General features: G+C 39.8%; 2 protein-coding genes across 14 annotated transcripts in view; one reads left to right on the top strand and one right to left on the bottom strand.

Moving 5' to 3' along the window:
• The window catches only part of PEX1 (peroxisomal biogenesis factor 1), a 71,809-nt gene that overhangs the window by 21,879 nt on the left and 36,574 nt on the right, over positions 1 to 13,356 (top strand). For 8 of the 9 annotated variants that reach the window (XR_012011054.1, XR_012011055.1, XM_072784186.1 and 5 more), the window contains one exon: positions 12,132 to 12,275. Coding sequence is in view for 7 of the 9 variants with exons in the window: in XM_072784186.1 (XP_072640287.1) it covers positions 12,132 to 12,275 (144 nt within the window). In the remaining 2 variants the exon portion in view is untranslated. Of the gene's footprint in view, positions 1 to 7,894; positions 8,111 to 12,131; positions 12,276 to 13,356 lie in introns of those variants that run through there. The other variant, XM_072784191.1, reaches the window with a different exon arrangement.
• RBM48 (RNA binding motif protein 48) lies at positions 481 to 7,769 on the bottom strand. Of its 5 annotated transcripts, none has more exons than XM_072784193.1 (5): positions 7,520 to 7,676; positions 6,311 to 6,501; positions 4,126 to 4,271; positions 2,076 to 2,644; positions 481 to 726 (listed from the first exon to the last, which is right to left on the bottom strand). In XM_072784193.1, exons 1-5 carry the CDS (start codon positions 7,628 to 7,630, stop codon positions 640 to 642), a joined length of 1,104 nt encoding a protein of 367 aa, XP_072640294.1. In that variant the 5' UTR covers positions 7,631 to 7,676; the 3' UTR covers positions 481 to 639. The 5 variants fall into 5 exon arrangements, with proteins under 5 accessions (XP_072640294.1, XP_072640295.1, XP_072640296.1 ...); XM_072784194.1 differs by having other exon boundaries at positions 7,292 to 7,523; XM_072784195.1 differs by lacking the exon at positions 7,520 to 7,676 and adding an exon at positions 7,173 to 7,192.

The raw sequence follows: 13,356 nt of genomic DNA on the forward strand, positions 1-13,356 counted from the left end.
AATACTTGTATTAAAATCAGAAGCAGATCCTGACTGCCTATCTTTACTTGCATTCTAAAGTTTTTATCTTTGCTTCACTTCATTTACCTATAATTACTGCAATGTGAGAATAAGAACAGTTTCTGTAATATTAAGTATGATCAAAATAACACCTATAAGTAATGATAAACTAATTTTACTTTTTAAGTTAGCCAACAAGGCTTAGATCTTAAGGCAAATCCTGTGAATAAGCCTTTCACAACCCCCTTTTCTCTTGCTTCCTCAACCACAGAAGTTGAAAACCTTAAAAAAAAAAGAAAAAAGAAAAAAGAAAAAAGAAAAAAGAAAACCTAAACATTTATTTACCATGCCAGACCTCCCCAGTTAGGAACAGCCATGAGCCCAGTTCTAGCTAGTAAGATGTAACCAGAATCACTGGAAAAGTTGTTTTCTTTTATTAAGGAATATATTTGGCTGGCATGTATTTTGTCCATGATAAACTAATTTTAAAAGATGAAATTTTATTAAATAAGTAGGTTGAATGATATTACAAAGAGGAATGCATTAGAAAATTCCTGCAGTACAACCTCTTCAAGAATTAAAATGACAGGCTAAAAATAATAAATAGTCCCTCAGGAAACATAATTTGCTGCTGGCAATCTATATTCTTCTTCTTTGTTTTAATGGACGACTTGAATGCACATCTTCCAGCTTGTCTTCTGGAGGTTTTGGCACAGATGAAATTACCTAGTTTAAAAAAAGAGAACCACCAACATTTATTCCTTATAGCACAGGAATAAATAAACTAATAGAAGAGGTAGGATCTACATCTAGTAGTTCAAATCTTGCCATCACATTGGAGGCAGAGTGAGTCCAATTTCAGGGTATAGCCTACAGAGCAAAGTTTTCTGTCCAAACACTGATGGGAGTAAAATTTCTAAAGCCATTTAACAAGAAAAAAAATTTCAAGGGAGAAAAATAAATATGTACTCTTCTATATTAATCCTTTATTATTAGCATCTGTAGTAAGTTGTGTTTAAGCATTTCTCATTTTTGTTGTTCTGCTGTTTCCTTTTTAGGAATTGAACCTAACAACTTTTTTTCTTGAAAATACAGTCTGCTCTGGCTGAGAGCGCTATGCATCTCTATCTATGCCTCAGCTCAGCTGTATTTGAAGGAAGGGGGCCAGCACAAACTAAAAATTTTAAAAAGAGGCTTAAGCATGGAAACTGCGTTTATAGATTTTTGTTATTATAAAATAGGAGCTCATCCTTAATGAGATAGTAATTTTCAGGTAAAAAAAAAATACACATAAACTAAGCCACCTCAGACTCCCTTAATCACTCTGTAAAATATACATACAATTACACAAAAAGCACTCTCTGAACCTCAGATTAAAGTTTAAGAGAATGGTCTTTCTTCCTCAGCTTGATTTCTACGAGGTTTGCCCCATAAAAAAGGTATCTTTCAAAAGCTAATTCAAATGTTAGCTTTCTTTTATTGGTGCTTGGAAAATGTAAAATGATTACATAAATAATATGTAAAGAAATTACTACTTAAGTAGTACAATCGAGCTGTATTCTATTTAAGGAGCTGACATTTTGAAATGCAGACCGTAGTGGCTAGTCTTTAGAAATCTCATCTTTTTCTATGGCTATCTTTATCAAAGAAGAAAAAAGCATTTTAATTTAATGTAATTTTGAAATAACTTTAAAGAAATAAGTTGTAGTAATTTTCCTTCAACACAACAGTTCTGTACTTTGGCTCATAATAGAACCAACCAGGGAGCTTTAAAAAGGGAGGGCCTGGGCTCAATTCTCACAGACCAACCTCACTGACTGAAACCACTGCTTTTATAGTTTAGAGCTAGAATGATATGAAATACATTGTTTAAAGCAAGGATTAATGACATCAAAGCACATACATTTCTGTTAAGTCAAATTCAGTTAATTCAACAGAACTGTAGAAAAACACATAAAAAAAAACTGAAAATGAAAAAAATTAATGACAATACTTTAGCTGCCACAAATCTCGATTTAGCTGTTAGTCCTATGACCAGATGGTCTCTTAAAATAGTTTTTTAAAAATGATCTTACCTCTTGAAGTTTATTCCGAATTAAATTTGCTGTGGTATTCAATGAGTCGTCATGCATGTCCACTTTAGGTATGTCTGGTAACAGAGGCCCAATCATAACCTCATTACTACTTGTGCTTGTTTCAAGAAAAGTTTCAATTTTACGATCATCTTCTCTTCTTCTTTTCCGCTCCTGCAGTTGTGTTGTCCTAGGCATAAATCTCTCAACTGCCTCTGAAGAAGTAATAGCCTTTTGTGCACCAGGGAAGGCCAAGGAATTTTTTAAAGGTTTCATTTGTATCTTCTGCAAAGAGTCATTGTGCATACAATGCTCCATTGTTTTAGCATGGTTTCTACTGTCCTGAGAGAAGTTGGATGCTTTACCCATATGTTCCCCTGACGAACATGTACATTTTGAGGAAAAATAACATAAAGGCAATTCACAAGAATAAGGAAGACAAGGGTCTGAGTTGCCAGCAGAAGTATTCACAGTGACTGCACGAAATCCAGATGTCCCTGAATGGAAGTTCTGTCTGAAATCTTTTGTGTCTTTAAGCTCTGTAACCGGTTTCTTCTTTGTTATGTAATGATCTTCACATTACAATTTAAAAGGTGAGATAAGAGGAAAAAGAAATGTTTTATTGTTTTCATCATTCAGAAAACTATAATTTTAAAAACAAACATTACTTTAAATGTTAACAATGGTACCCTGAATAATTTATTTCTTAAGCAGGCAATACCTTGTATTTAAAAGCTAAAAAGGATAAAGAATATATTAGTGTCAAGTGTCATTCTTTCTTTGCTCCCCATCTTCCTCGTTTCTACTTCTCCATAAGTAATCCCAATTCTTTCTTATTTATCTGTCCAGCTAGGTCTTACTTTTCCTTCTCCCACCAACTCCTCTTTTTCCATAATATCCATTTCTTTGTTCCTTTGCATTTTCCACCTAACTGTAGATCTTAGAGATCTTAGAGATTTTTTCTTGGTCATTACATAGAATGCTTCTTTCTTCACAGCTTCAGAGGAGTCTACTGTATGAATGTATCATGCTGCTTAGTTTGTGTTTAATTTTTAAAAGAGGCAGTATGCTGGACCCATATTTTGTAATTTTATTTGCCACACAACCATAAAGTTTTCCTAGAACTATTCACATATCCCATGGGTTAAAGTTCAGGGTCTACTAATGACCATGGGCTCTCAACAGTTCTCTTGCCAAATTTTCAAATAAGTCTTCCAAGAGTCTTCCCTCCTTACTTCTCTTCACCTCTGCCACAGGCCACTTCCCCAGTCATAAACTCCTCATATTCAATAACTGTGTGGATACTGACTTGGTCTTTCAACTAAAGGGTGGAAAACTGGTCATCTGAGCCTCCAGGACTATTCAGATTTCAGACCACACACATTATTTTAGTCCAATTCTGAGTGCTCTGTTCCTACAATCCTTGTACCAAATCCCATGAGACCCTATTCCAGGCACCTGGAATTTATGTCTAGTGAAACTCAGTGGGGCATATGGCGTCTCTGGCCAGCTACTGGTCAAAAGTGGGACTTTTTCACATTTAATAGTTTTAGATTGGCAGTAGGTAACTAGTCTGCAAATCATAATTGTTTCTCACTGCCTTTATGTCAAGCCTTAATTCCTCAGCATGGGACAGACACGAGGCACTTCATGATTCAGTTCCTGTCCTCTTTTCTAATCTTATTTCTAGGAGCAGCCCATGTTGTGGTTGCCCTGTACTACTTGTAGTTCCTTCATACACATGATGTCTACTTATTCCTCTGCTCTTTAAACATGCTACCTGGCTTACCTTTCCATCTCCCCTTCTGAGTAATGTCTACTTGTCCTTCAAAACTCAGCCATCTCTTTCATCCTGTAGGACTCTTTTCACAAACTAACATCTTTCCCTTTCCAGCCCAGATTACTTGAGAGTGCTGCACAGAATCCTGCAGTTTATAGTTAATGAATATTGTGATTATTTATCTCTCTTCCCACTAGACTGGGAGGCTCTATGATGATACACCTTGCAGACTGCCTGACACACAAAAGATGTTTAGTACCTGGCTTTACAAACCTTTATTTTTAGTAGTTCTTGCTATATAAGCCTTCCTCTCCTGTAATTTTTTTCTAGTTTCTTCAACTGTTTCAAATTCTGGAGCATAGCATACATGAAGCAATCCACCAAAGAAACTCTGTTCATCCATTTTTCTCTTGGCTGTCCTAAACAGAAATATGTGATAGCATGTTTTATTAATCTTGACCTACTTAGGATGAAAGCTGAAATAGTATACAATGCATTGATCTAAAAGTCCAGGTTTTGCTAGGTGTACATACATCCTATGGTTTGGGAGTTAAGATGTTCTACTTGTGTATGGTATTAACTCTACTGATCTAGTGCATACTCTTCAAGCCTTTCATCCCCTCGCTCTATACTACTAACAGATTTTGAGCTAAGTCATCCACACATAACCAGACTCCCTTTAACCAACTTAGGAGCCAATAGTTAACTTGAGGTACACAATCTGTGGTCACGAAATAGAGATTTCTCTGTGTTAAATGTCCCTTAAGAGTCAGCTCATACCCAATTTAGCCTTTTCAGCACAATGGATTCACAAATAAAAATATTGTAATAGTAAAATCTTCAATAATTGAGTAAATATTGAATATATAAGCAATGAGATAGTTACATGATGATATTCAACAAATACTTATCAAACATATGTAACTGGCTAAGCATTATACTACAATAAATATTTAAGTACTTGTGTGTCTAGGGATAATGATAGAAATACTTATTGAGATTTTATCACACACCAGGCAGTGCCCTAAGTACTTCACCTGAATTAAGATTTCATAAAACCCTATGAGGACCTAAGGAGGCCTCAGGAGATTTATAATTTAGCCATGCTCACACTAGTTTGTGGAGTTATGATTCAAATTGAGATGCTGAACTCCACAACCTACCATATTATGTGCTGTGGGAGATGCAAAAACTCTAGAAAATATGCTTCCCTAACTATGAGGGGAAGTTGGTTAGGGGAAGTGAGATCACATAAGGGAGCAAACTGAGAACAATACATAACCCTATAAAAATCAAGTGCTTTTGTGGCAGACTGCAAGTGCTATTTGGAGTACGGAAAGACAATGTGAATGGTGGGGCACCTGACTGACTAAGTCGGTAGACCATGTGATGCTTGATCTTGGTGCTGTAAGTTTGAGCATGTTGGGGATACAGTAATTAAAATCTTTTTTTTTTTTTTTTTTTTTTTTTTTAAAGAGAAAAAGGAAGTATGAATGGTAATAGCCAAAGGATGGATATTGGAGCAAATTAGTGACAAGAATGGGGTAAACATAAAACTAGATGAGGCATTTCACCCTTATTGAAGCACAGAATTTATGCAGAAGGCAGGAAAAGACTGAGTCAATTCACATAGGTGCATAACATTAAGAACTTCAATAGCGGACAGCCCAGGTGGCTCAGCGGCTGGAGACCAGGATTGAGTCCCATGTCGGGCTCCCTGCATGGAGCCTGCTTCTCCCTCTGCCTGTGTCTCTGCCTCTCTCTCTCTCTGTGTGTCTCTCATGAATAAATAAATAAAATCTTTAAAAAAAAAAAAATCCCAGCAAGTTTAAAGAAAAAAAAAAAAAAAGAACTTCAATAGCTAATGTTTACTGCATTCTCAACAGGAGGCACTATGTTTCAGCCCTTTACGTGGATTATTTCATACCATCCTCACACAACCCTCAAAGTAGGTCCTTTTACTGTACAGATTTCAGAGACTAGAAAAAACAGGCTTGTTGAGGTTAAATGACTTGTCCAAAGTCACGATGTTAGTAAGCTGTGACGTTCGAAAACTTATCCAAACCCATTTTGTAATCTACCACAATATATGACTGAAGATTGTTAAGCAAGGTAATGACATTTAAGACTGGAGTTAAGATAGGGCAGCCTGGGTGGCTCAGCGGTTTAGCACCTGCCTTCAGCCCAGGGCGTGATCCTGGAGACCTGGGATCAAGTCCCACGTCCGGCTCCCTGCAGGGAGCCTGCTTCTCCCTCTGCCTGTGTCTCTACCTCTCTCTCTGTGTCTCTCGTGAATAAATGGGTAAAATCTTAAAAAGGAAAAAAAAAAAAAGACTGGAGTAAGATTAAAATAATACAGCGTTACTCAGTAATTCAGGTATGAACGAGGGACAACTGGGACCAATGTGCTAGCAATGGGAATGGCGGAAATGAAACTTAAGCTTAACTTGCACATTACCTTGCACTTTGTAAATTCATAAATTTAATAAGATAAACTTCCGTAAAGTCTTCTGCTGGGTATTCATCTAAAGCGTTATACTGTTCAATTGCACCATATAGAGCAAATCGCTCAACTAATTCCTTCATTGCTCCCACCGCAGGAACTCCTTGAATTAACAAGTACCGAGATTCCAAATTGATTGTATATACCTAAAAGAAATGCAGACACATAAAAATGTATTTTCCACATATTAGTGAACCCATGTGATACCTGCCTTTCTCTGATTGACTTATTTCACCAAATAACATAATACTCTCCAGTTCACTAATACATGGAATATAAGAAAGAGCGCAGAGGATCGTAGTTAAGGGAGGGAAAACTGAACGGGAAGTCATCAGAGAGGGAGAAACACCAAGAGAGACTCTTAACTCTAGGAAACAAACTGAGGATTGCTGGAGAGGAGGTGGGCGGGGATGGGGTAATTCCGTGATGGGTACTAAGGAGGGCACATGATGTTATGAGCACTCGGTGGTGTACCTAACTGATAAACTATTGAACATCTGCATCTGACACTGTGTACTATACGTTGGCTAACTGAATTTAAATTAAAAAATGTATTTTCCAAATAAGCCTAAGACACATCTTCTATTTAAAAAAAAAGAAGAAGAAAAAGCTCTGGGGATTAAAGAGTACATTTACAATGATGAGCACTAAATAACGTACAGAGGTGCTGAATTATCATATAGTACACCTGAAACTAATATAACGCTGTAGGTTAACTATACTAGAATTAAAAAAAAAAAAACAAAAAACTTAAAGCCCTGAAAAGAAGAAACATTCTGTTCAGCCGGTCTGCAGAAAAAATAAAGAATAAATTCACCCCTCCGTGTCAGGGCCTCTAATTAAAACACAGAGTATCTTCAATGGACATATTTTCCGGAAGTTGGCTCAGGAGAAGTTAACTGGAGAGAGAGCGAGAACGATTCACTGAGCGCTTACCACGTAAGCACGGAAGATACAAAGACTAAAGCGGAGCCCCGTCCCTGCGGAGCTGACGTTCTAGCAGGTAGCCGAGGAGTTCGTGAGAACGTCTGGTAACTGAGCGCCGGCCTCTCGTCCCACCGCCGACGCCTGGTGGGCAGGCCCGCAGCCCCTCAAGCCTTCATCTATCAAGCCGGGCATGATAACGCTATCGAGGATAGCGAGTGAAAACCCAAGTCACTTTACCTTGACAGCGCGAGGCCGCCGCCCCTCCCGATACTTGGCCCGCGCGTCGCACACGGCCCTCTGGACGTGGTGATCGAATACGCCCCCGAGCTCCCCGCCGCTCGACGCCATCTTGCCTACTTGGCTCCGGCCAAAACGACAACATCCGCCGGGCCGCCCTCCCGCCCACCCAATGACGGAGGGGAATGGGCCACGGCGTGCCTGGATTGGCTGGAGAGCCGACGGCGGCCCGCATCGTTTCCGGCGAGTGAGACTTGGGTGAGCGAGGTGCCGCCCTCCGGCGGCGCGGCGGAGAGGCCCGGGACTGCGGGGGAAGCTTGCTTGCCCCTCCCTCCTCGGACGGGCGCGCGGCGAGGGGGCGGGGCCGATCGATCTTCTCCGGCTCCGACGGCCTCGGCCTGCCCCGCGGCGGGCGGCGGCTGGAGCGGGCTGCCGCGGCGGGGGCGTCTTCGGCGCCGGACGATGTGGGGCGGCGACCGCCTGGCGGGTGCAGACGGGGGTGGGGTGGCGGCGACTGTCGTCTTCACCAACGCTCGCGACTGCTTCCTCCGCTTGCCGCGGCGCCTCGTGGCCCAGCTGCACCTGCTGCAGGTACCGCGCCGCCCGCGGACGGGGCTCCCCGCCCAGACTCGGGACACCTGGGAGCAGCCTGGGGGCGGACGGGGCTGAGGCCTTGGAGGCACGCGGCGACCCTCAGGCCCCCCGCCCCGAGCGGCGTGGCGAGGGCTGCCTTTCCGCCGTCGCCGCCGAGCGGTTCAGAGGCCGGACTGAGGGCCCCTCGAGGGCACGGCCGCCGGGGGCAGGTCGTGCAGCCCTGGGCCTTTAACTTGCCCTGTTCCAGGTGTTTTCACTCCATGAGACTGGGCTTACAAACATCCTAAGTCTACGTCTGCATTCAGAAATATTCCTCACTCCGGTTTGGAAAAGCTCCTGGGAAGTCGCTAATTTTTATTTTTATCTTGAAAAATGTTTTTCTTGGCAGTGATTTCCAGATCCCTGCACGACTGCCGTCCTGGACTCCAGAAGGAGGGGCGGGTTGGGTTTGCAGAGCCCCTGTAGATTAACAGCGGAGCACTGCGGCCCCCATGCGGAGTAGGTCACTAACCAGAGGCTCCCCCCAGTCCGGGGTGTGCCGGGGATGTGCAGTAGAACTCTGCATACCTGGAGGTACATAGGTAGGATTACTTGAGCCTCTGCCGTCAGTCGTCCTTTTTTTATTAATTACTGGCAGAAATACAGCATCCGCATTTTCATAGCTAGAGATAGAGACCTGTAGTCTGTGAGTCTGTGTTTATGCAGGCAAAGGGATGGGATCTTTGAAATCCTCAGAAATCCTGAATGCATGGTACCCACAACTGGCTCATCATGAGGGGGATATTTAAGAGTTTCCAATAGTTTTAAGTACCCGACCTTTCCATCTTACTTCTCTGGAACTGTTTTTTTCTAGATTATTCCCCCCCCCCCCCCTAGAATTATTGGACTAGAAGGCATAGGTGAATTATTAAAGCAGGAAGTCATGAATTGGGAGCTAATGTGTTGAATTATTTTATCTGGGCTGAAGTGTGGAGTACATAATACTGTAATGCTGTAAAGGGGAAGAGGGTCAGAAGAGTGGTTTTCTGGCCTGTGTCAGGCTTACCTTGAAGCTTTTAAAAATGGGAATGTTCTGGTCCTTTCTCAGACCTGTTGAATCAGAATCTTGGTGAGTGAGCTTCAGGCATCTGTAATTATAAAAATACCTTTGGGCTAGTGGATGCAAAGGAACTGAGACTCGCTGTTATAGAATCATAGAATGTTAATGGTGATAGGGACCTGGGGTTTCTAGGTCATTTCTGTACTTTCACATGTTAGGAAACTAGCAGTCCTAGGGAGGGTACCATTTCTAGTTAATTTGTCCTCTTGTCTCTCACTCTGCAGCATCCAGACTGGCCTTCTCACTGTTTCTTTCATAACCCAGCTCCTCCCTACTTCTGTACTCTTACTCATGCTATTCTTTCTCCCCAAAACGCTTTTCTTCATTTTATGCCTTCAGAAGCTGAACATAATCTTATACCTCCTCCATCTGGCTTTCAAATTCTCAGTTGATCACATTTGTCTCCTTTTCAAAACTTCACTGTTTATGTGACACATCCCTCTTGTACTCTATGTTTCAAGTATCATCTTTTGCTTATCCAAGTACTTATTTTGGGGCTGGATACGCAGTAGATGCTTTAACCCAGGATTTTTTAATCTTGGCACTTGAGGCTGGGTAATTTTTTGTTGTGGGAGACTGTGAGTATTTTAAGATATTTAACAATATCTTTGACCTCTTTCCACTAGATGCCAGTAGTACACCTCCTCCAGTAGTGACAGCCAAAAAATAAAAGTTTCCACATGTTGCCAGATGTCTCCTGGGAACAAAAATCACCGCCAGTTGAGAACCATTGCTCTAACTCCGTTATTTTGTCTGTATGCTGGGCTCCGTGCTTCCTGTGATTGCTGAAATGGGGAGAGGGTTCACAGCCACACTGAATGCAGACAAATCTAAATCTCCATCCAGAAATGGCTGGGTACAAACTTAGCATTTCTTTTGTGTTAGCAAGGGAGAACCCAGGCCTTGGATCTGGCTGGTCTAAGGGCCTGAAAGCCTGTGATTTCACTGGAAAGTGCCCTCCAGGTGATACAGATACTGCAGGTATGGGCAAAAGCAGGTGGTCAGTCATTTGTTGATTGGCCTCCTGGGAAAGGAGCACCGTTCTCTCCAGTCTATTGGCTGCTTCTCTTTACCCGAGGTTCTGTGGTTCAGGTGGAAAAAGTTTACATGAATGTGGACTCACAATACTCTGCAAAGTGTACTAACTCCAACTAAACATATATTACGACTGACTGTAGAGCTGGTTACGACATTTTGACCAAATGAAAAATTAAGGTATTTTTCCTGTTTAATAAAGTTGATTTTCCTTTTTCCAGTGAGTTGGTAGAGTTCTCCTCTTTGATACTTCAGGACGCATTTTGTATTTCCCTATTTAACATCTCTAGTTTTGAAAGTTTCTTCTTATGAAATAGATGATCTGGATTATATGCCACTGACTCTGATGAAACTGTGGAAAACACCTGGTGGGTTGGTCACCTTCACCCTTATAACCTCAGTTCGCACACAGCTGACATAGTAATTTGGAATTTGACTCCAAATCCTGGGCTCTGTATACTTGATCACACTTTGCTTGGGGGAAAGGTTTTGTCAGTTTGAGCAGTTGGACTACCCTGTGAATTGTGAGAAAAATTACACACCTAAGTGATACATGATGAGTTTCTTCAATACGAAGTTTTAACATTTTAATTAACAGGTCTAATTTAAAGTACATTATATTGCCTCAGAAGTTGCTCAAACATATTTTGAGATTTTTTTTCCTATTTAAAGAAACAGTAAGTGGCCTATAACTAGTTTGAGATAGTAAAATTTGATGCAAATGAGTGAATTTAATATTTAATAATTTGACAAATTTATTTTGATATAAATGATTTTAATACAAAAACTTCCTGAGATGGTAAGTTTTGATGGCTATTAATGAAGTGTCCTTACTTTTTATTGAAAAAAATGATATATGTGTGTGAATGCTTATGAGACAATATTAATTGGAAAAATATTAAATCATGACTATAATACAACTATGTAAAGAATTTGCCTCAAAAACAGGATTGGCTAGAAATAGACAAGATTGTTCATGTACTTATTGTGGAGGAAATATCAGTAATTCCTCTTTTCTTTCCAAGTTTACATATTTTTTAAGGTTTCAATAATGAGTTAGTAACTCTTTGATCATAGAAAATCTTGTTTTTTTAGTCCTTAGCCACAAACTTAACATATTTTATATAATTGATCTTAATGAGAATACATTTTATATTTTGATTTTTGTATTCTAATTCCATAGTTGTAAAACTTTCAAAATTATTTAAGAAGCTGTCTAATATAAAATTTCTGGAAGTGTACATAAACTATTAACAGTAAGTACTCTGGGAACAGGAATTGTTTTATGCTTTTATAATTTTTGTGCTTTACCGTGTACATTCTCTAATAAATACTGTTACATTTTTAATCATGGTATATTTCTAAATGATAAATAGCTTTACTGAAATAGTAAATTTGTAGCTTATTTAATAATTTCCCCATTAATAGACCTTTGTTTTCACTGTTATAGAAAATACTGCAGAGGTATGTTCTGGTGCAGTTTTCTTCTTTGAATCATTAATTCAGAATACTCAAATATATATATATATGTATGTATATATACACACATATATATAGCTCAAAGTGTAAGTAAATTCTTTGGCTACCTATTGCCATTTTGAATTTTGGAATGGTTGAATGAATTTGTAATGCCATCATAAGAATACAAGGACACGGATTCCACCCACAGCATCACCAGCTTTGGGTATTGAAAATGATTATAGCTTTTTAAATGCTCTAATGTGCACAACAGAGAGCTATCACCTGTCCATAGAACTCTCTTTGTATGTGTGTGTTGCAGTAATAGTTTATATGCGTTACTGGATTCACATAAAAGATAAAAACTCTCATCCCTCCTTTCTAATTTCTTCTCCCCTCCTCCTTTCTTATTTCTTGAATAAATAGAATCAAGCTATAGAAGTAGCCTGGGGTCACCAACCTGCATTCCTGAGCTGGGTGGAAGGCAGGCATTTTAGTGATCAAGGCGAAAATGTGGCTGAAATTAATAGACACGTTGGTCAGAAACTTGGACTCTCAAATGGGGACCAGGTGAGTACAAAATGTGATGACTGTGACTTTCTCCTAATGTCACACAACACAGCAATGGAAAGAAAAAGTTCAGATTAATTTTTTTAGGGAGATGAAAGGACACCTAACTTTGTGCTGCTATAACCAGTCCAGGATATTCAAGTTAACTATATGCTATTGTTCAGTTATTATCTTGTAGTCTGCTCCCTATTTGACTTTGTGTTCTATTTTACTTACTTTCCAGGTTCCCTAATTCTGTTTGTATGCGATTATTTTTGCTTTATGAATTATTGAGTTTTACTTACTGTTATTGAACTTCATTTGTTTCTGCAAAACCTTCTAGTCTTCCAAGGTCATACTTGATTTTTAAAAAACTATCCAGGGAACCCTGGGTGGCGCAGCGGTTTAGCGCCTGCCTTTGGCCCAGGGCGCGATCCTGGAGACCTGGGATCGAATCCCACGTTGGGCTCCTGGTGCATGGAGCCTGCTTCTCCCTCTGCCTATGTCTCTGCCTCTCTCTCTCTCTGTGTGACTATCATAAATAAATAAAAATTAAAAAAAAAAAACAAAACTATCCAACAAAGGAGTTAATATTTTTCTATTTTAGTCTTGCCTATCAATTTAATATGCTTAGATTGTAAATCCCCAAAGCTAGAAGACTTATACTTTATTATTTTTTAATATTTTTAAAATTTATTCATTTGACAGAGAACAGGCAGGGGGAGCAGCAGGCAGAGGGAGAGGGAGAAGCAGGCCCCTTGCAGAGCAGAGAGCCCAATGCAGGGCTTGATCCCAGGACCTGGGATCACAAGAGCTGAAGTCAGACATTTAACCAACTGAGCCACCCATGTGTCCCCAAGGACTTAGATTTATGTTTTCATTTTATTATATTTACCAATTTATTCCCTTCTAAATATTTTTAATTACAAAAGTAATACATATTTATTACAAATATTTTACAATTGAAAGTAAAAAGATGTTTTTCTCTTTCTCTAACCCCAGCCTCAGAACGAGCGTGTCTTGTATGTTGGGATCTCAGTATACTTTTAGGATTTAAAGAATGGGATCATACACATTTTCTGCCATTTTTCTCCACAAGATA

The sequence above is a fragment of the Canis lupus genome, chromosome 18 (genome assembly GCF_048164855.1).
Source record: "Canis lupus baileyi chromosome 18, mCanLup2.hap1, whole genome shotgun sequence".
Lineage (NCBI taxonomy): Eukaryota > Metazoa > Chordata > Mammalia > Carnivora > Canidae > Canis > Canis lupus.

Excerpts from the sequence above, each read along its gene's own strand:
- RBM48 (XM_072784193.1), bottom strand. The coding sequence starts at position 7,630 with ATGGCGTCGAGCGGCGGGGAGCTCGGGGGCGTATTCGATCACCACGTC. Across the intron at positions 6,502-7,519 it reads GGCGGCCTCGCGCTGTCAAG|GTATATACAATCAATTTGGA; the intron begins GTAAAGTGACTT and ends CATTTCTTTTAG. Across the intron at positions 727-2,075 it reads TTCGGAATAAACTTCAAGAG|GTAATTTCATCTGTGCCAAA; the intron begins GTAAGATCATTT and ends TTTTTAAACTAG.